Here is a 26,253-nt window from a genome sequence, read left to right as displayed (position 1 = left end):
CGGGCAGTATTTCTTGGAAATTATGAGCTTTTCATTTTTTATAGCAAAATTTGATTTTTAAAACACATTAAAAAATGGTGTTTACTATGTTTATGGTGGTATTCTCCAAGTGAATTGCTTTGCTGGTAGATATCGTTTGGTCCCCTGACATACATTTTAGTGGATCAAAGAGTGACTATTTTTAAGTCTTCCAACATTTAAAAGATATACAAAAAAGAAAAAAAAATAGTAGTAACATTGACTTGGGATCTCTTGGCAAGGTCTTTCAAACAGAAAACTTTACACACAAGAAGGCAGAACAAAATCACACTATAACATAACTAAATAAGTAACAGAAGCAGGTGAGGAAGAAATGTGCTATTGCAATTATATCTCTGGAAGATATAGTAACTTAGTCTTCAGATTAATATTTCAGAAGATATATGAAGTTGAAAATTTGGCCACCGCATGAGTGGATTAATAGTGATAAGATGCCTTAAATAATCTAATTCATGACCTAAAAGGAAGATCTCATTATTTTTCAATATTCTAATTAAGACCCGGAGCAGATATAAGAAGGAGATGACTTTTACAACCAACTTTTTCAGAGTCCTATCACGTCTCCTGAAGAATAACCTTGGTAACAGAAAGCGCCCACGATGGCCATCAATCTGAGAGAACTCACCAGCCGGTCCAAGCTCGTGCCTGCAGCAGTCGTGGGTCTCTCCTCAGGATTGTAAGGCCTGAACCGCGTATTAAAATTTTCAGGAGCTGAGCGAGCAGATCGGAGGGCTGGAGCCGGTTTGGGTTGGCCACACCCCTGAAAGACCTGCAAGAACCATGGAAAGGTTAAGGCAGTGACCCCGGGAGTTTCTTCATGAGATCACGGTGCAGAAGCAGGCAATGCAGTGGGTGTCCCATTTTTCACGGGACCCTATCTCCAATAAACCCTAATCTCTAAATTTAAAGGGGGACAACTGCGAGTATAATAAGAACCAGCTAAGCAGATGTAGGCTGCCGGACTCGATGCCTTGACTCTTACTTTCAACACACTGACTCAGTCCTCGTTATTTACGGATTCTGTATTTGCGAATTTGCCTATCCGCTAAAATTACTTTGCAAGCCCCAAATCCATAGTCATGCACTTCTGTAGACGTGGGCCTCCGTGTAAAGTGGCCCTACATGCACGTCCCAGCTGAAGCCGAACGAAGTGATTTTCCGCCTTCTTGTTTCGGCTGCCATCCTGAAAATAAGCGTCCTTTCTGTGGCCTCTTTTGTGCCCGTCTTTCGCATTCTTGTGCTTTTACTCGGCAATGCCCCTGTTTAAGATGGCCTCCCGAGCTCAGTGCTGAAAGGTTGTCTGCTATTCCTGAGCACAAGGTGTCGTGCCCTAGGCCCTGAGTTCAGTGTTGATGACTCCACAGTACGTGCTAAATAAGGTGTCTTTGAGAAGAGTTACATATACGTTGCCTATTGGTTGGTTGATGAAAAGGAGGCTAAAAACTTGCAGGAGCCTAGCCCTGTCTTTCCAGCAATTCAGTATTTGCTAATTCCGTATTTGCAGCCAATTTATGAAACATAACTACCACAAATGATGAACATCGACTGTAGTAAAAGTAGGAATTGCGATAGCTACATGTCAGGACTAAATGAATGTGACTGAGACGTTTTCACGTACTTGAATCTGCCATGCGGCAAATATCCAAGTGGGATTCCCGTGACGGTGACAGAAGTATTTCGTGTCCAGCACCCAAGGCCAAATAACCTGGGCGGCCCCGCTGTGGATAAGGAAAACCTGTACTTGGAAGAGTTCTTTGAAAATACTCTTTGGAACAAAGTTGTAGAAATAGGACAAGCCAACATGGTGAAAAATCCCTAGAAGGACAGCTCCTTCTAATTTTGTTGTTGACAGCTGTTCATGTGACAGTTGGGTTTGCTGTGGGAAATCAAACATTTTTGTGTAATGATCTTAGGGACCAAGCAGTCAGCTCTTTCCCACAGTGATTTCACTCAGGGTGGGGTGGGGACACTTCCTTGGCTGTTTTTAGAAGCTTCCTACTCTCTGCTGATTATCAAGAGATAATACCTTTACTAAAAGGACAAAAACTCTAGTTACATTTTCAGGAACTTTTGATGAAGTTGAACTTGACGTTTCCTCCATTTTTCTACAGGAGGTGGTGATTCTACTCTTGGCTACTTATTTTGGTTAGCTTTCTGGAACTATTTGTGTTAGCTAAATCTTTTTTTTTTTTTTAATATTTTATTTATTTATTTGACAGAGAGAGAGAGAGAGAGCAAGCGCACAAGCAGACAAAAGGGAGAAGCTGGCTTCCCACTGAGCAAGGAGCCCGATGTGGGACTCAATCCCAAGAACTTGGGATCATGACCTGGTCTGAACCCGCTGAGCCAACCACACACCCTGCATCAGCTCATTCTTAACCTGCACGTGTGTGTTTAGAACGCATGCATGCCTTTCAGTTTAGTTATTTAAATCTGCTTTACTCTAAAATAAGCATTTTTCATCAGGCATATTATGGGATTCCACTGAAATACACAGAGCGCTCTCTGGGTGCCATTCCCAATGACAAGTTCCATCTCGAGACACAATCCATTCGGTGTTACCACTGCAGCTAATTTCTCTTCGGTCGTATTCAAAAGTTCTCCTTCAACTCAGCATTTCAGGGAGCAGGAGCACTTTGTCTTGGCATACTTCGAGATCGGTCTTAACACACTATTGATTATTCTTCTCTCACACAATTTCTGAAGCTGATGGTGTAAACCAGCATGATAAAGATAGTGGGCCCTTTTCTCCCTAGTGCCTAAATCACTTCCCAGTGGCAAGGTCACTGCTGATGGAGGACATTAACATTTCCAGAGCTCCAGGGTTTTGTTGAGTGTGCTATCAAGGCTTTCTCCAGATATGACAGCTGACTTTTAGAAAGTGGAAAGCCTAAGGCAAAACAATGCTAATGGCCTTGCTGGGGATTTCTTGAAGTCAGGGCACTGAAAGAGTTAACAGACCTTCTTAATTTGCCCTTTGGGAAAAATCTGGCTCCCCGGTTTAAATTAAATCAAAGGAACAAGAAATGCCCGGAAAGAATATTGAGGCCCAGGGGAGATAACTCATCATAACAGAAAAACCTTACCACGTGTGTTTGATTTTTTTTTTTTTCTTTCGAGAGTGTTAATTATACAGAACGTGAGCTAAGTCAATATAACCTAGGAGCCTTTTGTTATTTAGATCAGGTCTGGATTCTTCTTTTTTTTTTAAAGATTTTATTTATTTGACAGACAGAGACCAGAAGTGAGCAGAGAGGCAGGCAGAGAGAGGGAAGCAGGCTCCTGCGAGCAGAGAGCCCGATGCGGGGCTGGATCCCAGGACCCTGAGATCATGACCTGAGCTGAAGGCAGAGGCTTTAACCCACTGAGCCACTCAGGCACCCCGATCAGGTCTGGATTCTTAAGGTGGCTTGAGTGCAGACACTGCCGAGAGTATGATCCAAACGGAAGAAAACACTGCCTTGTAATCATGTTGGAAAGGACACCTCACCTCAGAATCAGCGGGAGACCTTCGGAAAAATCCGTCATATGTCAGGATATGAACCTTGAAGATCCCTCAGCAGATTCTAGTTCACCCTTAGGCAAAAAGGTAGGTCGTAAGGAGACCCTTCCCTGTGGAAGGGGCACTCCAAGGGGTCAAGAGTTGGTTTTCGGAACTTTATAGGATCTGAATGAAAGCGCTGGCGAGGAGACAGGCGCGCCCATGTGCTCAGGAAGGATGAGCAGCCCTTGTCTGATTCTCACGGCGGAGGCTGTACCGTAAGCAGCCTCTATCCCCTCTGTCTGTCTTATTACTTAGATGAGTCACAAACTGAAAAGCAACACCTCCATGAATCACACGTGCAATCTGTTAGTTAGACAACATGTTTTTAAAAGCTGGGGTTTGGGCACCTGGGTGGCTCAGCTCGTTAAGCGACAGCCTTCAGCTCAGGTCATGATCCTGGAGTCCTGGGATCGAGTCCCGCATCCGTCTCCCTGCTCAGCAGGGAGTCTGCTTCTCCCTCTAACCCTCTCCCTTCTCATGCTCTCTCTCTCTCTCTCAAGTAAGTAAATAAAAGCTTAAAAAAAAAAATAAATCCAACCTGGGGTTCATGGAATGGATGATGAAAGGAATTCTTACGCAGGACATTTGGATCGTCTCCGACCATTTTCTGAGCTTCCTGTAGCCGCAGTATTGTCAAGACAAATCTCTGTGGCTTGCTCTGAAGGACCAATAAGCCTTTTTTCCTGGTGGTTTAGAGCACCCTAATATATTGTGTTTTGAATAAGGGAAGAAACAGATGAGGGATAATGTGGGTCATTTAGGTGAGAGGTTTAAATGAGGTTAGCTTCCATGAGAATCAGGAGATCAAGATTCTCTTCTGAGGGGTGGTCAGGGCTGGAGACGTAGGTCTGAGACACTAGCCTAAGAGGGTATATAAAGCCCCGGGGCAAGTATGTGGATGAGTGGCAGGTGCGGTTGAGGACAGCCCAGTGCCATGCCAACATTCAGGTCCTCCCTGAACCTCAGTTTCCTCCTCTGTCAAACGGGTTACTAATATCATTCCCCACACTGTGATGATAAAATGCAGTATGTAAGGCAGGAAAACAGAAACCAGCATCTGGAAAAGGAAGGGCTTCACAATAATTAGCTATTTACGTTATTCTACAACCGTTTTCTTTCTAGAAGTTTTATTTTCTGACTTAGGACATTTGAGGGGGAAAAAAAAAACATCCGGATTGATGTTTCTTCAATGTTTTCCATAAAATAATATTTCCAAAGGGTGTTAACAGTTGCCCCATGAGCAATAAATTCCATGCATCCAAATGAAGTTGGCGGGACTTGGTCAATATGAATGTGTGTTCGGACTCATCAAAAAGGAGGTCCTTTGCAGTAACTCGAAGTTTGGCCACAGGCTCCCCAGAGGGGGCGGGAGTTTCTCCCCAGATGGGGTCCCAGGGATCACCCTGCGCTGCTCTGTGAAGTCTGCTCTACCCCACCAAGGGAAGTGGTTCACATTCAGACACATTGACTTAGAGGAGTTAGTGAATCCATTCTACCCTTTGCTGCGTTCTTTCTCTCTCTTTGTTTAGATAAAACAATTTTTTAAAGTTGAATTATATTTGACATATGTTTTTATATTAGTTTCAGGTGTACAACATAGTGATCCGATATTCTTACCCACTGCAAAATGATCACCTCGATAGTCTAGTTACCATCTGTCACTATAGAAAATGATTACAGTATTATTGACTATATTCCCTATGCTGTACTCTATATCCCTGTGACTTTTTTTTTCTTTTAATAACTGGGCATCTGTCCATCTTAATCCCATCCACCTGTTATACCCCCTTTCCTTCTGGCAACTGTGCTTGGTCTCTGTTATCTATTAGTCTGTCTCTGTTCTGTTTTGCTTGTTTTGTTTTCTAAATTGCACATATGAGTGAAATCATATGGTATTTGTTTTTCTCTGTCTGTTGTATTTCACTTAGCATAATCCCTCTAGATCCCTCCATGTTGTGGAACATGCAAGATATCATTTTTTTTAATAGCTGAGTAATATTTATATATATATAAATTTATTTTTATATTTATATAAAAATATGTATAAATATAATTTATTACACATAAATATAACATATAGTTATATTTATATATTATAATAAATTATATATACTATATGTTATATTTTTATTATATATGTGTATATATATATATACACATTTTCTTTATCCATTCATCTATTGATGAATAGTTAGGTTGCTTCCATATCTTAGCTATTGTGCTGCAATAAACATAGGGGTACATCTATATTTTCAAATTAGCGTTTTTGTTTTCTTTGGATAAATACCCAGAAGTGAAATTCCTAGATGGCATGGTAGTTCTATTTTTAATTTTTTAAGAAACCTCTGCACTGTCTGTAGCGGCCGCACCAATTTATATTCCCACCAACAGTGCTTGCGCCCTCCACCACTTTTAATTCAAGAGAAGAGACACAATTTTTAAGACACTAAAGGTCTTTTCTTTACAACAGAACAGAAGTTTCTGGAGAACACAGTTGCAGGCAAGCCGCCTCATTGTAGGAACATATCATTAGCTTTATTCCTTGAAGAAATAGGATCAGTATTATCTTCTGCCTATCTTCCTCCAAGGGATGTTGTAAGAGATAACTAGATGCAGTGGTCCGTCCCCTTTATTCACAGGGAATATGTTCCAAGGCCCTCAGTGGATACCTGCAACCATAAACAGTACCAAGCCCTATATATATGATTTTTTCCCTATACATACAGACTTAGGATGAAGTTTGATTTATAAATTAGGCACAGCAAGAGATAAACAACCATAGCAGACAATAAAATTGAACGATCATAACAAAATACCATACTACAAGTTATATGAACGTGGACTCCCTCTCTCTCAAAATAGCTTATTACGGTGCTCACTCGTTCTCTTGTGACGAGATGAGATGTAAAAGCCTACACGAGATGAAGTGAGGTGAGTGACGTAGGCGTTGTGACACGGGCATTAGACCACGGACGACCTTCTGATAAAGGAAGGTATGTCAGAGGGAAGAGCATCTATTTCCGACCACAGCTGATCGCAGATAACTGAGACCACGGAGAAGGGGGAGGGGGGTGCCGCTCACTGTAACCTGGCCAAGGAGTTGGCCTTCCCACTGTAGACAGAGGCAGCAAATGCACTACGGAGTTATCCTTCCTGCTTAGTGGGCTTGCCAAACCTGTGGGTTTGGGGAAGATATCTGGCTCGTGAATTCTCTCTCTTAAGAGGATTACTAAAATGTCTCAGAAGTGTGCTGGCATTTTGAGATTAGAGAAGCTGACATTAAAGATACAGAGTTCTGGAAGGAGAGACATTTTATTGTTCCAGAGAGGTGAGAAAGAGAGGAAGGTGTGGTGATAACAGGTTTGAGTGCTGTGTCTTAGGTTTTTCAGTATAAGACATTTTCCTTTAAGAACATCTCAGCATCTTAACATACTTCCCTTAAAATAAAACAACGTAGTGTGCACTTTTTCGCAAGTCCCCATAGCTTCATGCCTATGTGTCTTTGTCTTCTGCGTGTTGATTATACATTCACAAAAGTCATTACTGGCAAGCCGATAAGCAGTGGCTGCAGATCAATTTCGTCTCGGCTCCGGTATTTAAAAAAAAAAAAAAATTCTATCCTTTTACTTTCTACTCAGTGGGTTCCTATTGTGGCGGGATATTGCTGTTCCCATGTATCATTCTGAAATTTGCAAACAGAGGTCTCATCTTTTATATTAACATGGGTGGCAGTGAATGCTACCTAGATTTAATTGGACCTGATATTTTGAGAGTAAGTCATGTTTTATTTACTTACTAGATTCTAATTTATATTACAGTGTTAATGAGTGAACTATCTGTCAGATGACCACTTGGGGAATTCAAATCTATCCCGTTCGTTCCCAAGGAAACAGAAGCGATCATATCTGCATCAGCTCTGTCTCTGTTTTGGCCATTGTTTGCATGAGAGACAGCTGTGGCATAAGAAAAAGGTCATGGGCAGGACTCTAAAAGCCTGGAGTACCACCTTCAGACCTTCTCCTTATACCTGTGTGACCTTTGGGTAACATGTTCTCCCCAATCCTCAAGGATGCTGGGAAGATAAAATGATACGACGCTTTGAAAAGACCCTGAAAAAAACCTGAGGTATAGAAATGTATAATCTTAACTAACATAATCTGTAATTAAATAGCACAGTAATGAATAACAAATCAGATCTATGCATGATACAGAGTGATGCATGAATCATTTTTTATGAAGAATTGGGTCTTTTACATTTTGTTCAGGCTATTGCTGAATCTCAGAATCTGTAAGATTTCCTAGCATATAGTATGTGCTTTAAAAAAAATAGGGAGGGGCGCCTGGGTGGCTCAGCGAGTTGAGCCGCTGCCTTCGGCTCGGGTCATGAACTCTGAGTCCTGGGATCGAGCCCGCATCGGGGCTTTCTGCTCAGCGGGGAGCCTGCTTCCTCCTCTCTCTCTGCCTGCCTCTCTGCCTGCTTGTGATCTCTCTCAATAAATCTCTCTCCAATAAATAAATAAAATCTTTAAAAAAAATAGGGAGAGGGGCGCCTGGGTGGCTCAGTGGGTTAAGCCGCTGCCTTCAGCTCAGGTCATGATCTCAGGGTCCTGGGATCGAGTCCCGCATCAGGCTTTCTGCTCAGCAGGGAGCCTGCTTCCCTTCCTCTCTCTCTCTGCCTGCCTCTCCGTCTACTTGTGATTTCTCTCTGTCAAATAAATAAATAAAATCTTTAAAATATATATATAAAAAATAGGGAGAGAAAGATTACAGATAAATGAAATTTTTAGTTATAATTTCACCCTTTTGCAAACATTTATGGAAGGCAATTAGCAGACAGATTTGTGTAAGGCAGGATCAGAAAGAAAAGAGAACTTAACACTTATTCAATGTCCACAATGGGCCAGACATTGTACTGCGTGTTTTATGTACTCTATTGCAAAGAATCAATTACCTCTTCAAAATCAATGTAACATTTCTTCCTTAGGCTTCAGAAAAAACAATGAATCATCCATCTGCATAAAAAACTCATTTGATATTTCCCTTACTCCGCTTACTGTGCCAACTTAGAGAAAAACTAAATCAACAACTTTGTTTAAACTGATAAATAGATCCAAAAAAATCCTGTTTCTTGATCATTTGGTTACAGCTACCCACTGTGCTTGAAAAGCCAATTAGAGAGCCAAGGATCCTGTGTATAAAATAGTCAAACTTGGCCCTCTGATGGCTGGTAGACGAATAGAGTTATGGGTACTGGAGGTCACAACTCAAGCAATGGCTGTTGCTTGTAGCAATGGGGAAGACAACTTGGGCTGTTTGCAAAGCCTCCTACCTCAAGCAATGGCTGTTGTTTGCAGCAAAGGGGAAGACAACTCGGGCTGTTTGCAAAGCCTCTCTTCCTGATTTCTCCACCCTGTGAAAATGGTGAGGAGCACCACCTGCCCATGGCTGTGATTGTACTATATGTGTCCCTGTCCCCCGGGTCCGTAGAGCTGGCAACCTTTTCTTAGAGAGGAAGTGAAACATGTAGACCGAAATGGGTGTGCAGGAGATGTCTACATATCACTAATAAATAGATGTGAATAACTTAAAATATTTTTTAAATCCCATTTCATTAAAAGTAATAGCAAGAAAATCCACATCATCAACATGATTTAAGTTTAAACCGGTAACCGAGAGCCTCATTTTACACATTTTTTTTTTTCCGGTTCCTAATAGCATTCTGCTAATATCCCATAAAGAATTTTCCTGAATATAAACTTGGAACATTTTAATAATGACTTCTTCCTTTAAATATAAAATTATTATGCTGATTATGTTAACATTTTAAATATTGAGTCTTTATTTTTATTTGGCTTTGTTAATTTGACAATTTTCTTTAAGGATTGACATTTTTAAAAAAACAGATTTTCATCCTAAAGTCTCAGATCCACCTGCTCTTCTCTTGTGTTCTTTCCTCCTCCTCTCCTTCTCTCTTCTCTTCCTCTCTTTTTCTTTGCTCCCTGACTCATGGTTTTCTTTTCTTAAAGGCTGATCACAATGGTCCCTTAGCCAAGTCGTCTGGCAAATTCCACGTGGGTCCCTGGATGGGCTCAGGGCTCCGTGAAGAGAATTCTGGGTTATACTGAATCAAGTCAAGTCATCAGTTTCAGCTCTGGCTGCTTTTCACCAGCTTCAATTTTCAAAAGCCAGCTACCATGTCAGTTTTAAGGTTTTAAAAATTTACTCCTGATGCTTATGCAGCTTGGTTCCACAGTATCTGTGAAATGTTTTGCATACGTCTTAAAATTGTTTCTTCAATAAAAGCAAATTCGTTCCACTGGTTGAGAAGATGATTTTTTTTTTCCTTGAAGGATTTGCTTTCCTTAAACAGCAGAACATCTTGATATTTTCTCCCCGGTGGTGAGTAGGGAGGAATTACAGGAAACTGAAACAAAGCATATTTTGAATGTGGTAGGAAAGAAATCTTAACCTTCTTGGTCTGGCTAAATGATCACTTCATATGCTCTTTGTTTATGAGTTTAAAGCAATTCTTTAAGATCATTTTGCTGAATTTACATGAATATGTCAATTTCATCAGCCTGGCTCTGTATCATTTATTTAACCCAACATTCTACCAATATTCATCGAGTGCTATTATGGGCAGACACAGGTGCTGAGGAGATGCCAACTGGACATGTCCCTGCTTTCATGAAAGTTCTGACAAGAAGCCTGGCAACTGCATTGTGATAAATGCAATGGGAACACCCATGAGGGGCAACTAGCCAGACAAGAAAGTCAGAGAAGGCTTCCTAGCATAGCAGTGGTGTGCTGAAACAGGTTCTTATGGGCTCCCAAGACCACCTGTTAAATTGCAGAAATTCTGCAAGCCAGTCATTGAACAGTGATTACTAAAAGTTATAATGTATGAACTTAAAATTATATACATTATACTGAAAACAAAGGTAATATATACTCAAAACTCACTACTTCCCAATTATTTACTCTTATCTATGATCTTGAGGTGATTTATGCCAATTATATCCGTCAGGGGGAACCTTCTATTGTGGAATGCTACTCCGTGTTCAGTGAAATCACGTTGGTAGCTTGAAATCACCATGGTGGAAATATTTACACAACAGAAATTGGCAAATACGGCCCATTAGCATGTTCACTACATCGAGAGCTGGTTGTGCAAGGACTCACCAGGATACCACTGAATCTTGCCCAGGAAGTGAAGAAAAAGTGCCTGGCAAATGGTGTCTATTGGGTGTTGGGTGTGGAGATGGCAGGATGTTCCAGGATGAGGAAACAGTCTGGGCGAAAGCAGGGAGGTGACAGAAGATGCTCTTCTGAGCTCCGGAGCCAAGGCTGTCTTCTATGTCTGGGACATACAGAGGTTGGTTCTCTTACCTCCTACATGAAAACATCTAGTAGGACTCAGGCTCTATTGGTCTTAGTCGCTGTACCTCCACAGCATCTAGTATGGTGCTCGGCAGATCATCAGTGCTCGAGAAATGCTTGCTCTCATAATCCCAAGCATGGAGGGGGGGGGGGCTAGAGCAAGGTGGCAGGCTGAGATAGCACTGTGCAGGGGCTATGTCTGGGCTCTCGTCTCGTGATAATAGGAAACCATGGAAAGCTGGTAAGCAGGGGAGTAATAAAAACATCTTTGCATTCTGAGCAATCCCTCTGGTTACAGTGTAGAGGGTGGAACAGAGTGTGGTAGAACCAAGGGCAGGGAATTAATTAGGAGGCTCTAATCCATGCAGGAGATAATAAATTTAGGGTTGCTGATGGGGACGGATCAAAAGAGATTGAGAATGAATGTTTGCTGGGGTCTGTCATGGATAAACTTTGAGGGTGAAGGAGAAAGGGAAATTCAGAAGTCAGCTGGGCTTCTGGCTAGGAGCGGGCGCGGCAGAGGGGGCCGCTCTGGGACGGTGACATTTGGGGGAGGACAGGAGGGCAGTTTCGATAGGGTTATTGGAGGTGGTGGTTGGAGGTGTGTGGTAGGCTGTGGGATAAATAGGTGTGATCAGGACAGTAGTCTGGGCTACGAGAGATTTGGGATGAAAGCTACTTCTGTCACCACAACGAAATCAGAATGCTGTGTCTGAGGAGGGCCCACACTTCTCTGCGCAAGAGCTCTTTTTGTCACCCAGCCCCAAGAGCCATATGTTTTAAAGACATATTGTCTAGCCAACAGGTTATGTGTATTAATAAGGAAATGATTGATTTTCACTCTGTAAGGCAGCTAAGCTACTTGGCTGGTGTTTTAGGATCTATTCTGGGATAATGAAGTGAAATAGAAGAGATATGCAAAATGGGTCAGAAGAAGACCGACAGAAAGCCATATAATTCGAAACTTGCTGGCAGAACGGGCTGCTGTAGACACAAAGGTAGCTCCTCCATGTGTTTCAATGTAGGCTGGCTGGGGCAATGGCCCTTGGATCCAGCAAGATGGCGTCTCCCTGGGCAGAAGGAAGCACTCAGAGCTGGACTTAGCTGTGCATTTGTGGGGCTGGGTGACTGAACTCCTCCAATCCGACCATCGACCAATGGCTGTCCCTGGGAAGCATGATTCTAAGGAAGTTCTCCTGTGAGGCAGGAGGATGTTGGAAGAAGATATTCAGGTGCACGAGAGGGTATCTTCCTCTAAGAACATTCTAAATGTTAAAAACTGAATTGAGTTTCAATCACTTATTCTTGAGTAGGCTTCATTAAGTGTAATCTTCACATCTTTTGCCCTGAAGTTAAAGTGAAAGAAAATCTTAAGATAAATCTCCAAAGGTTAGAGATAATCAGGAGTTTCCCTTTATCATCAAAAGGAGGGGAAAATTTTTTTTTTTTCTTTTTAAATCCCTTTTACATGGGAGGAAAGTTAACACTAGTTTGCTTTGGATGCATTTCCTCTAAATGCATCGTAGGCACTTTTCTCAAATCTTCATTTTGCTTTATAAGAAAAAGGTGTCTCTTTTTTTCCTTTCTTTTCTTTGTATCTAGCATCTAAAAAAATCTGGCTCTGTTATCCAGTGATGTCACAAACAGGAATAGAACAGACTCTAGCTTTCTGTATAGAAATGGAGAAATCAAAGAATAAAAGATATTTGAAGGAGGTCACTGTTTCTTAGTGAAATAGTATAAGGAAGAGCTGACGGGCAGAATATAAACTTTGAAATCTGAATAACCAGAGAAACTATTCTGAGTATTCTGAATCGAGGCATCATTGAGAACTTGCTCTTTTCTTTTAAAAACAAAACTCAAGAAGAAATCGAAATAGAACTTTTATAAATAGTATGGCCATTTGCTTTTTTCTCAGAAATCGGGCAGAAGGAACGGAACCACTTGTCATTGCAGCAAGACAATTACTCCCTTTATGTGAGATGGATGTGACAATAGGCAGAAACCACTGACATTCCCCTAAAACCTTTTGCTGCACTGGTACCAGTGAGACCACCAGGCAGAGAATCCAGTAAGTTGGGGACAGTCTCGGTCCAACTCCGCTATTCCCTTGAGCCGCCTTCCTTCTGAAGGCTTTGATCATTAGCTGTTTCTTCAGTGTCACACCATGCCACGTCCAGGCCATGAAGAAATACGTGTCCCTTTCAAGGTCACTCACTTCCCTTGAAAATAACCCCAAGCACGAGCACCTTCAAGGGCAGGTGTGTATATCACCCAACTGCTCTTCGGATTGGAGATGCTAAAGATAACCTCACGGACCATCACGACGAGGCAAAACCAAAGAGCCAGTCAATGTTCTTCAGGATTCACACATCGTAGACATTTTCAATAACAGTAATTAAAATATTTCACTTGTAAGAATAGTTTTGATTGGATATATTCCAGGCTAAGCATTTTACATAGAAAATATCATTTTACTCTCAAACACCCTATTGAGAAGGTACTACTAGGATCCTCGTTTTTTTCAGGTGAGTTCATTATGTTTAGCCAGATAATTTGCCCCAAGTCCCATAACTAGTAAACACCAGATCCGAGGTCTGTCTGATGCAAAATCTGACCTTAAAACCTTTATGTTATTTTAAAGAATCTTAGGCTGACTTCAAGGACATTTTAAGGAATTTTCTTTTCTTTATTGTTGAAGTGTCTCTGGCATTATACCTTCATGTTCCAAGTTCAACTCAGCGAAATATATTGCTGCTTCCATGTGTAAAATGACATGTTAGCATGGCCCTCTGTAGAATGTTTAGGCACAAGTAAGATGCAACTCCTATCCTCAAATAATTTATAACATGGAAGGGGAAGAAAAGGATGCAAATAACCACAATTCAAGAAATAATATGCTTCCTGCCTTAAGAAGGGCATGCATAACCGGGGTACTCAAAGTAAAGAAAACACTACTGGAATAAAAATATATTTATTTGAACTAAATTCTAAAAAATGTCCTTGGATCTGAAAGAAGATATTTTCTACACGTGAATTCTCAAGATATCACTTATGCCTGAATGTTCTAAAGGAAAAAGATCCAGAGAAAAGAAAAATATCTGGATGCTAGAAAAGGAAACCTAACCAGTAGTGAAGAGAATGTTCACAACACTCTTAACTGTTAGAACTGGAAAAGTACATTTCAAAGAACCCTTCATTTTACAGGTGAGGAAACTAAGACCCACTAGCTAGAGGCAGATAATACTACATTATTTTTTTCCACCCTCTTAGGTTTCTTTCCTCCCCTCCTTCTTCCCTTCCTCCTTCCCCTCCTTCCCTTCTTTCCTTCCTTCCTTCCTTCCTTCTTTCCTTCTTTCCTTCCTTCCTTCCTTCCTTCTTTCCTTCTTTCCTTCCTTCCTTCTCATCTTCATTTGTGCTGTAGATTCAGAAAGAATTGTCTGGAGAAAATTAAGTACCTGGAGGCCACCCTACTCTTCTGTAATGGGTTCTACCCTTGTCTGTAACAAGTATTAATTGAATGGATGGTTTCAATTGGAATTTAATAAGGCTTGCTTCTTAATTTAGATTATATCTGACAAACCAATCTTTTCCTGGATTAGGTTTGAAATTATTCCTAATACAGTTAAATTCTATCAAGTGAGATCAGTTTCATCTTCCCTGATAGGATAAGAAGGAGACTATCAACACATCTGAAATTCATAGGCAGAGACTCAGCAAGTTTTGTTTTCTCTTCCCTTGGAGAATTTACACACACCTGCAAAGTTCTTCAACTTGGGTGGGTAACAGAAGTGGTAAAATAATGAGGGCACTTTCCTGTCTGTGATGACGATTGGCAAGTTGGCAAAGGTAAGAAGATTGGTTGGGACTTGAACAAATAGCACTTGTTTCTTCTTAGAACATTCCCTGTAGTATGTTTTAGGCAATAGCCCTCCCTTAGAAGGCTGGGTCCTCTGGTGCTAAAGTTTATATGGACCATGTAGGAAGATATGTATTGAGAAAACAATGGCATGCTGGGAAAGTCTTTTTTAGCATCAAACCATTTGCAATTGCCATCCCAAGTCTTCCCCTTGTTAGTTGCATGACCCCAGGCAGGCTACTCAGTTCTTGTAAATTTAACATTCTTTACCGTAAAATCAGGAAATGGATGCTCTACAAGATTGTGGCAGGGCTTTGAAATGAATATATAAAACATCTAGAAAGAGACTGACATGGGGAAGAGGATCTGTTTTGTCTTCTACTGCATTCCTCATGCCTGATACATGATAGGGGATTTGTGGTTGAATGAATTTACTAAGAGATCAACTATTTGTGGTCATGATGATCATCATTGTTACTATTTGTCTAAAGTCTTAATGTGCTTTTGTTCCCAGTCCTTAAAAATGTGTAATACACATATATAATGATATATGTTATATAACATATAATATCATGTTATACAAAGAATACACAAACCAAGAGTTGGAGATAAGTGCCATAATGTTGTTACCAAAATTTTATAACTTGATTATACAACCTGGCATAGCCAATATATATATTTTCTAAAGTTTATTGATATAAATGATCTCTACACCCAACATAGGGCTCCAACTCACAACCCTGAAATCAAGAGTCTCATGTTCTTCTGACTGAACCAGCCAGGTACTCCTAGCCAATGTATTTTTTTTTTTTTTTGGAAGGAATTTCAGTGTCCCTTACACCTAACAGTTTAGCTGTGGGCTAACTAGGAGAGGAAAAAGGATCTGATAATGTATAATAAATTAGACCTAAGACAAGTTTGGAGCAGGAGCATAGTTCATGGGAATGGATCTTTTCATTGGTCGGTCGATCCCACTAAATCATTGATCAGTGACTAGATACAACAAATGAGCTGTCCTCTCTTGCAGATATGATGAGAACCTATGGCATTAGAGGAGGGGAATTTCATATCTGAAAATGTGGTGTGTGCATCTTCAGCCTTCCAATACAAAGAGGGGGGCAAAATTAGACTTTTTTGCTTTGTACTACCAAAACTTCAGGAAAGCGATAACTGATGAGGCTCAAGACGAAAATTTCATTAGACTTGAGCATGGTGGGAAGTACTTGCTATAGTTATGAAGGGGATCAGACAGAAAGGCAGACAACTTGAGTCCTTTGGCTTTGCCACCCTGTTTCCTCAGCTTCTCATGAAGGTTTTACTGAAAGCCTTTGAGCTTTCTCTTAATACTTGATCTATTCAGCAAATAGTTACTGAACTCCGCCCTTGCATGAGATTGGCTTCAAAGGCACCCTTGTTGTTATAATGCAATAATCTGGCAACATGGGTCCCATTGTCAGAACCCTCCTCTATGTATTCCTTAAGCACCATGAGGCCCCTGTGCATTACTTAATCTTTCTAAGTCTTGGTTTCCTTACTTAGAAAATAAGGGGGGAGGTTCTAGCTCATCACAAATATTGTAGGTTTTTTTTTTTTTTTACAAATATTGTTATAAATATTATGTAATATAAACCACATATCGCAGAGTGTAGTCCTTTGAAGAAAGCATTCAATATATGATCTAACAGTTATAAACACTGTTGCTTTTCCATAAAAGGTTCTGGAATGACTGCTAACGACAACTGGTGTAATAAAGTAAATGATCTCCCAAGGAGGAGTTGCCAATCATGTCCTGAAATAAAGAGTCATTTTAATTTGTAGGCTTTCCAACTCTCATGATATCTGCCCACCTGCCACCTCTACCCTCAATTAGGGAATTGCTTCTTGCCTCACTCAAAGGCTTATCAGAGTTTAAGAAAGCCTCTTTATGCAAATATTCCAGCTGAAGGGGACATCTAGAACTTCTAATTCAGTGAGGCTGTTTATCGAGGGTGACTGAGCGTTCCCTTGAGAAAGAAGAAATACATGGGGTGTCTGGGTGGCTCGGTCGGTTAAGTCTCTGACTCTTGATTTCAACTCAGGTCTTGATCTCAGGGTTGTGAGTTCAAGCCCAGAGTTGAGCTCCAGGCTAGGCATGGATCCCAGTCAAAAAAAAAAAAAAAAAAAAGGTGGAGGGTGGGGGGTGGAATACAACCCTCTAGTTCTTAGGAAGTATGTAGATTTTATACTTTAGTTCATGTATAATTTCATGGATGTGGCTTATATGGATAAAAAAACTACCTATTTCCAAATCCTACCCAATAAAGCCTCTTGCGGAACATACCCATTCTTTCAGCAAATCCTATTGGTGTTTCCTGCTAAATGTATCCAAATTCCAACCACTTGTTGCCTTTCCGCTATGTTCGAGGCTGGCTTTGGTCCTTCCCCATACCCTCTTCCACATTGCAGCCTGCCTCCTAGTCCTCTGTCCTGTAGAGCCTGGCTTTTCTCCTTCCTCTCCTTCCTTAACTCACTCCACTTTGCCCTATGTCAAGATTACCAGATATACTTTTTTTTGTTTGTTTCTAGCTCATTCGACAATTTTTTGTCCTGTTATTTTATGACCTGCTATACAATATCCTCTCACGTGAGTGCACCCTTACATGCCCTGTATTATTTCTACTCTTGATTCTGACATTTCTTACAAAGAAATGTGTCTTTTTAAGAGCACATTCCTTATTAACAACCCTCCTATTATAATGTAGCAGGACAAATTCCACAAAAATGTCTCATCCACATTCTGGTAATAAAGAGAGTCCGTTTGACCTCTTAGAGAATTTTTAATAGAAGGACTTGAACACGTATGCACATACTCCAGTGGAGATCCTTCTGAGAAGTGTGTGATGGTCGCAAAGCCCTTTTGTTCAAGTGCTTCTTATGCCCCCTTCTTTAGGGCTGTTTTGTATATCAGCAACCTGAGTGCCTGGTCATTCACGCACGGCTGGGATAGCAGCCTCTTAAAACATGAATCCGTGTCTAGGTAATAGATTTGAGAGGAATAAATGATTGCCATTTTTCTTCCCAGGAAAGGAAGAAAATAGCTTTTTGTGGAAACCCCAAATGTGCTCTTTCCCAAACAGGTCGTGGTCCTTTGGGGTTACCCCAAGCTCATTAAAACCCAGAGCTAGGCCTGTAAATCTCTTGCCCTGTCCGTCTCTCAAGGAGAGAAAAAGGGACCAGACCAGATTCTTTCTCATCCTACTTCCTACCAGTTCACCCCGAAAAGCCCCAAACTGGTTTGATTCAGATTCAGTCAAGGGAACCTAGTCTGATTCCATGGCTCCCTTTCTGCCCTGTCATTCCCCCTCCTCCCTTCACACATCCCCTCCTCTTTGATTATATCTGAAATCTCTTTCACAAAGGATTTTAAAAATCGAAGCAAGCTAAGCACATATGTGCCCGACATTTTTTTGTGTGAATAACTTTCAATTAAAATGCAATCACTCAGTCCCCAACCAGGTTTAAAGGGCTGATATAGATTTGGTTAGTACGTCATGACCGGGAGACCAATAAAAAGAACATAAGGGCTTTGTGCAGTCATCCTGGTGGGCGAAAAGGGCCGATGAAGACTAGGCTGGAGACCCTTTGCAAACTTCTCAATTTTGCCTAAAGCAGGTCCTGTTTATCTTTAACGGAGTGGTGGGACAAATAAAAATGGGGCACCTGGTTTTTGTGCTTGGCAGCTGCAACCTCAGAAGCCCTGTCTCATATGATTTATGAAAATGTACTTTTCTTCTTTTAATGTGTGCTTGACTTCATATAAAGGAGCATTTCCCCCCCCCGAAGATTCATTAATGAAGGTTACGCCATAATCTTAAAAAAGAAACGCAGATGAAATGTTTAATTATTTACGATTGAACATATAGAACATTTGCCTGGTTTGCACAGCTGAAGATATAATTAGAGGTTCCTAGAGAGAGAACAGGCTGAGGGTGTGCAGAAATTTCAAACATATTAGAAAGAAAATTTCCCCCAAATTGCTCACAAATGTGAGGGATTAGTCCATCTACCTGGGGCTCTCTGAAATTCCATGATTGAATAGCTGAGAAAGAAAAGATTGCTTCCTTTCTCAATGCCATTTTGTTGGATGTTTTTAACGAAGTAGCAAATTAGTAGCTCAATAGGAAAAGCTCTCCGACCGTGTATTAGAATTTATCATCCCAGCCCATGTATCTAGCTACTTCGTTTTTTAGATTATCGCACTTTCCTCATTCGTAGAAATATGACTAGTGCAAATACCTTTGCAGACACCTGCATGCTGTTTTCCTGCATGTTCATGATGGCTTCGGAGATCTTGACATCTATTGGGTCCATGACAGACTCAATGTTGAATGGTCCTTCCAGTCGCTCTGCCACCAAGAGCATTGCATCTGTTAAAGTACAGGAACATGATTTATATGAGAACAGAGGATTCCGGGTGGTTAACCTGTGCTTAAACAGTTCCAACACAACTGGTTGAAAAATAACCATTCACTCAAAATTTTTACCTGATTTTATATAATCTGAAATGGGATGGAGGACTAAATATCAAAGCAGTATTTTATGTTTTTATTTCATTTGAAGATTTAAACTTATTTTACATATATAAAAACAGGCTTAAACATGAGAAAATCAGTTCATATTAACATTGTTGAATGTCTCTATCCCACGTGAAGTTAGACCAAAAGAACAAAATTAAGAACAAAATGATATTAGGTCAGGAATCAGCTACATTTCAAACATGGAGTCTAGGCTCTTCTTCTGGGGGATGAGAAAATTGAGAAAGTTGGAGAAGTGCCAGCATGTGGATTGGGGTGCAAACATGTCGAGACCCTATTCAAACCTATTTAAGATGCATGGAGCATTTCTAGATTCTCCAAGAACAGACCTGTCCTTACTTTATGTCCTTCCGTCTTAGCCCTTTGGCATCCTTTGGAGGATAGAGCTATGTCTCTTACTTGGTTTTGTATGATCAAGGCTTATGATGGTGCCTATCACATTGTAAACGCGCAACAAATATTTGTGAAATGGAATTGTGCTGAACTGAACTTCTGCTTGCGAAGCTTTAATTTTCTGGAGAAGATAGTCCTAGTGATATGTTGGCAGGAGGTCTGCCTGAGGAGATGATAGCCCTGAGTTCTGGGCCTTGCGCCATCAATAACTAGCAGAACACCTGCGGGGAGAAAGCTTCTGAGCTTATCTGGCCTCAGACTGGTGGGGTGTAGAAAAGGCACTGCTGATGAGGAGTCTCTCACGGTCAATGGCGAGGGACATTCGCCCATTCTTGGGCCCCTGAAAACTGGCTCACTTCTGTCTTTAGTGTTCAGGGCACAGTTTGCTTCCAGGTTGTCAAATAGAACTTTCTGTGAGGATGATAATGGGGCTATTGAAACTTACCATGTGACTAGTGTGACTGAAGAATCAAACTGTTAATAAATTAGTTTGCTTTTAATTAATTTAAATGTAATTAAAAATATTTTATTTATTTATTTGAGAGAGAGCCAGAGAGAGACAGAGCAGAGGAGAGAGGAAGAGGCAGAAGCAGACTCCTCACTAACAGGGAACCCAATGCGGGACTCGATCCCAGGGCAGATCATGACCTGAGCAGAAGGCAGATGCTTAACTAACTAAGTGAGCTACACTGGTGCCCTAATTTAAATATAATTTTAAATATTTAATTGAGACTAGTGGCTGCCATATTAGACACTGAAGCCTATACTTTTTTTAAATTAACATATAATGTATTATTAGCCCCAGGTGTACAGGTCTGTGAATCGTCAGGTTTACACACTTCACAGCACTCACCATAGCACATACCCTCCCCAGTGTCCATAACCCCACCCCCCTCTCCCAACCCCCCACCCCCCAGCAACCCTCAGTTTGTTTCTTGAGATTAAGAGTCTCTTATGGTTTGTCTCCCTCCCAATCCCAACTTATTTCATTTTTTCCCTCCCTATCCCCCACGACCTCCAGTCCTGCCTCTCAAATTCCTCATATCAGAAACAGCATATGATAATTTTCTTTCTCTGATTGACTTATTTCCCTTACCATGATACCTTCTAGTTCCATTCACGTTGTTGCAAATGGCAAGATTTCGTTTCTTTTGATGTAGCCTAGACTTTTAACATACAGATTCCAGTCTTAGATTTCAAGTTTTTCCACTGCTAAAGCTCTTGGGAGCCAATCTTAAAACACTTTCTTTCTTTCAAAATAATACATGTTTATTATCAAACACTTACAAAATACAGAAAAAAAAAAAAAAACAAACCCAATAACAAAGGAGAGAAATACACCCATAATGCCACTTCCCAGAATAACACCCGGGATAGTTTGCTTTTTTTCTCCTATGCATAAATATTTTAAGCATGCAACTGGAAATATACCATCCATATATCATATAATTTGCTTCCTAACTGTATTATTAATGTGAAATGCTGTTTATAGTAGTTATTTTATAGTTTTAGCACCAAGAAACCAAACTTTATTTTTATTACATATCCAGCTATGCATGCTCAGTCAAGGTCCAACATCAAAATCTTTTCAGAATTACAAGCAGTTTCCAATTAGGCTGATTAGAAACCTTTTAAGAGGTGAATTCTTGTAAGAAGGATACAGTACTCTCTCGGAAGCAAAGATAATATTTCTGAAGAGCACTGGGTTTTGTGTACAGTATCCGCTTTAACAACACCCACTGGCCATCTGCACCCGATCCCAGAACCGAGCGTCCGTTCTACCCCCATAAAATGTTCCCGGAGTGAACGCTCTCAGGGAGGTCCGTCTAGTCCACAGGCATCCCGGGTACTCTGTCGCATAGCCTTCTTACCACGGGAAAGATTTTGAGTGTGAACAGACTCCCAAAGAACCCCTAACAGCAAATTTTTTTCCCCCTTAGATAATGCAGACTTCTCTGTGTACATCACAGCACGATCTTATAACAAAAGTAACAATTTCTCTGCGGCTTACAGACCCAGTTATCTGGCGGTGCGGACAGAGGATACCCATTGCGAGGTTGTAGTATTTTGATCTTTAGAGGTTTTTCCCTTGAAGGTTTTAAAAGGTGGCTAACTGTTGTCTGAGAGCTCATCTGTTTCTTTTACATCTCCATATGTGTTTCGTATCTTTATTAAAAATAATCCCCTTTCCCGTTAGACTTTACAACAGGTTTTTTGATGACAATTAATTATGATGAATTAGCAAGTTTCTCTAGATGGGTGCATTCTGCTAGGAGAATCAAGAAACCTCGTACAGGAAAAAGACTTGGCCTGATGGAGTTCTTCAACAAATGCACTTAAAGAAACTGAAACCATGGGTCCCTTAACTTGGTGTTTTACAGACATATTTGCATAAATCATAAGACAAAGGGTACTGGCCAGTCGTATATTCTTCCGACATGAATGGGCTGACTTGAGGCCGTGCTAAGTTTAACTCTCTGGGAAATCTGAGAGCCACTGTGCTCCCCGCAGTAAGGACAAGTGTAGTGGACTTACTGTAGTGTCCCAGTTTTGAAATTACGGGGTCCTCTCATAAAGCAGGGAGGTTTTTCTCTTTGGTGATTTCAGTCTTTTTGTTCCTGGTTCCTTTCCCAACACAGTGCTGGCCTGTTAGGTTTCTGGGTCTGCAAACGCATCTTATCTTTTTAGACTCCATCATGGTAAAACTGCTCAGGGCGAGTTTCTCCGGATCACTTGCCTATGGGGCCTTGGAAAAAGGCAGTCTGACTGATGATCCTGCATGTTAAACCTAAGCAAATGATCACATTTACTCAAATTGCTTGCTCCTAGATTTCCACGTTCTTCTTCTTCGTCTTCTTTAAAAGATTATTTATTTATTTACTTGAGAGAAACAGAGACAGGCAAAGGTAGAAGGAGAAGCAGACTTCCTACTGAGCAGGAAGCGCAACAAGGGGCTTGATCGCAGGACCCTGGAATCAGACCCTGAGCCATAGGCAGATGCTTAACCGACTGAGACACTCAGGCACCCCACAGATTTCCATTCTTTATCTCAATTCACTTACTTTGTTATAAAACCCAATTTAAGATGACACATTTTTGATGTAGGTAAGTATCTATTTTCTTTTAATTTAGATCAGCAGTCAGAATATGCTACTTTAAAGCTGTTATGTGGTTTAGGCTATTACTAGTGATGTATGTACTAGTTTATATATATAGTGTATATTAGTTTATGTATTATATATTTATATTATATATATTCTTTATATTTAATATATTTATTTATATATTGTTTATATATAATATATATAAACGAAGTGATCATTTTTCAATATATATGTATCAAATCATTATGTTGTACACTTTATAAATATAGATTATATATAAATTAGTATAGATAGACACACACACTAATTATAAACATATATTTACTGGGGCACCTGGGTGGCTCAGTAGGGTTAAGCCTCTGCCTTTGGCTCAGGTCATGATCCCAGGGTCCTGGGATCGAGCCCCACATCGGGCTCTCTGCTCAGCAGGGAGCTTGCTTCCCCCTCTCTCTCTGCCTGCCTCTCGGCCTACTTGTGATCTCTGTCTGTCAAATTAATAAATAAAATATCTAAAAAAATAAACAACCCCCCATATATTTACTAAGTAAAATAAATTCTCTTTTGAAGACTCAAAAGTCAATGTAGAGCCTCAAAAATCTCAGAATCATTAGGAGTAGTAATGTGCATATAGTTAACGATACTATATTCTTCACCTAAAAATTTGTTAAGGTAGATTTTATGTGATGTGTTTTTTACCAAAATAATAATAATGGAAAAAAGTAGTAATGATTATCATACTCATCAACTATAGAAGTGGAGAAAAGGCAACACTTCTGCACTGTTGGTGGGGACATAAGCTGGTGCAGCTGCTATGGAGAACGGTACAGAGTTTCCTCAAAAGATTAAAAATAGGCCTACAGTATGATCCAGCAATCCCATTTCTGGGAAACCAAATCACCATCTTGAAATATATCTGCAGCGCCATGTTCACTGCAGTATTATTTATAATAGCCATGTCACGGGAATGACGGAACTGTCCATCAACAGATGCATGGATCAAGATGTGAAATATGCATATCATTCAGTCCTAGAAAAGGAAGAAATTCTGCCATTTGCAACAACATGATGGACCTTGAAGGCATTATGTTAAGTGAAATAAGTCAGAGAAAGACAAATACTGTATGGTCTCAGTTATACATGGAATCTTAAAAAAAAAAACCTGAACTCATAGATACAGAAAATGGTTTGGTGGTTGCCAGGAGCAGGGATTAGGAGGTAAGAGAAGTGGGTGGAGGAGGTCAAAGGGTACAAACTTCAGTTAATAATTCCTGGGAATGTACAGCCTCGTGATTGTAGTTAACAATATTGTTTTACATATTGAAAGTTGCAAAGAGAGTAGATCTTAAAAGTTCTCATCACAAGAAAAAAATGTGCAACTGTGTCGTAATGGATATTAACTAGACTTATTGTGATGATCATTTTTCAGTATATATCCATGTATCAAATCATTATGCTGTACACCTTGGACTAATACAATGTTACACATCAGTTGTATCTCAATAAAAATGAAAACAAAATAAAAACACATCTCCTTAAGAAACAATCATCCCTCTGCCAAGTGTTGTTCTAAATATACATGACAGGACTTCCCAGGGCCACAAAAGGAAAAGCAGCTTTTCAGAAAACACTTCCAGTATTTTGCATTTTGCTATTAAGGGGCAGGCTTACAGCTCTGGTCTTTGGGAGTCTAGTTTAGATACATTAAGGAAGAAGAACATGGCAGCAAGACCAGAGCTGTTCAGTCCTGGGACTCCATTCCGTGTATGCCTGAAAGCCAATGGCCAGTCTCCCTGGACCCCAGAACTCACATGGTAAGAGGGTCCGCATAGCCCACGGAGCAGCCAGCAGCATCCCTGCCTGACTGCTTAGCCCCCCACTGGCTGGGCAAGGCTGTCACCAGATCAGGAAAACCTTCCCTCTTCTTTGGGGCTGAAGGAAACCATCCCTCTCTCTCCCCCCAGTACCTTTATGACACCAAGACAGTAGTTGGTTAAGTTTCTCTGCAATCAGTTAAGTCACAACATAGTCATAACTTACTCCAGAGGCTGCCATCCTACGCTGTCTTAATTACCTCCATGCCTTTTATATTGTGAAATATTTGGAACATTATTTTTAACTGTGCTCTTGGAGCTGTTATCTATGGCCAATTAAGCCAGGTCTGTCCTGGCGTGTCTGCTAACGATCAGCTGATCCTTCTGCACATATTTCCTGTGCCGGCAGAGTTTGGATCTCTTTAAACAAAGGACTGTTGTCTCGCTCCAGCAGCATCCGTAACTTCTGTTTCTAAGTGGAGGTGAAGTTTAGACGAGTTTTAGAAATAACTGGTATCACAGCCCGAGGTTCTGAGGCACAGAGCTGCGGTGACTGTGTTAGGACAGGAGGTATGCGTTGCAGCTCAGCTGGAAAGGTGCACATTCAAAGCTGAGGCATCGGGCTGCAGGCAAAGCTGCACCTCTGGGCCAAGGCATTTTGCTCAAGTAAGCACAGACTTTCCTACAAAGAGTAAGGAGACCTGCCTCTGGTTAGATGGAGTCAGGCGCTTGCATTTCCATCTAGGACCCTCTATTCAATGCCAGAGATGTAACAGAGGCCACAGAGTCCCATTCTGTTCATCATGACCATGTATCCCTAATAGCAGTGGCGCAAGGAAACAAACCAGAGTGTCTGGGAAGTTGGTAGCACAGTGCCTGGAATACGATGAGCTCTCCACAAACGTTAGCTAATCCAAGGCCCTACTTCCGGGCGGAAGTGGAAAAGAGAGGACCAACTTGCAAGAAATTTTGGCCGAAGTGCTGACAGCAATTGATGCGAGGAGGAAGAGAGCACATACAAGACACGGGGCTGACTTGAAGCTGTGTAGCCGCTGCTCTTTTGTACGCTAAATCAATGTCTTGATAATAGCTGCTTTGTGATGGATGAGTTCATTACTGAGGGATACAAGACTGTGTTCTTTCCTCAGGATGCGTCCCTCTGCCAATGAATGATGATTACAAAGTCTCGGATGCCTTTCCTATTGAGAGGTGGGGTTTATGCCCCATGCCCTTGAATTTGGGGGGGCTCTGTCACTGACAGTGCACAATGGAAGGGCACGGTCTGTTTCCAGATAGGTACTGAAGAGACTAGAGTTTCCACTTTTGATTTCTTGTGAGACTCTACTCAGAGCTCACCATGCTGGACTGGTCGTGTGTGGGCACTCAGGTGACAGTCTCGGTTGGGCCCAGATTTCCAGTCAGCCTTCCTGTTGCAGACAGAATATCTGTGCCTCCCCTCCCCCAAACTCACATGTTGAAAACCAGTCTCCAAAGTGATGCTACTTGGAGGAGGACTTTTGGGAAGTCATTAGGACGTGAGAGCTTCTTG

The 26,253-nt window shown here is 41.0% G+C and overlaps 1 protein-coding gene across 2 annotated transcripts in view; it reads right to left on the bottom strand.

Annotated features, from left to right (window-relative positions):
* The window catches only part of GPC6 (glypican 6), a 1,094,872-nt gene that overhangs the window by 91,213 nt on the left and 977,406 nt on the right, over positions 1-26,253 (bottom strand). For both annotated transcript variants that reach the window (XM_044249953.1, XM_044249954.1), the window contains exons 5-6: positions 19,098-19,228; positions 665-808 (exon numbers count right to left, since the gene is read on the bottom strand). In XM_044249953.1, coding sequence (XP_044105888.1) covers positions 665-808; positions 19,098-19,228 — 275 coding nt within the window. The remainder of the gene's footprint in view (positions 1-664; positions 809-19,097; positions 19,229-26,253) is intronic.

Source organism: Neovison vison, chromosome 5 (genome assembly GCF_020171115.1).
Source record: "Neovison vison isolate M4711 chromosome 5, ASM_NN_V1, whole genome shotgun sequence".
NCBI classification, from domain to species: domain Eukaryota; kingdom Metazoa; phylum Chordata; class Mammalia; order Carnivora; family Mustelidae; genus Neogale; species Neogale vison.
The sequence above is the reverse complement of the archived record's forward strand: the minus strand, read 5'-3'. Positions and strand labels throughout refer to the sequence as shown.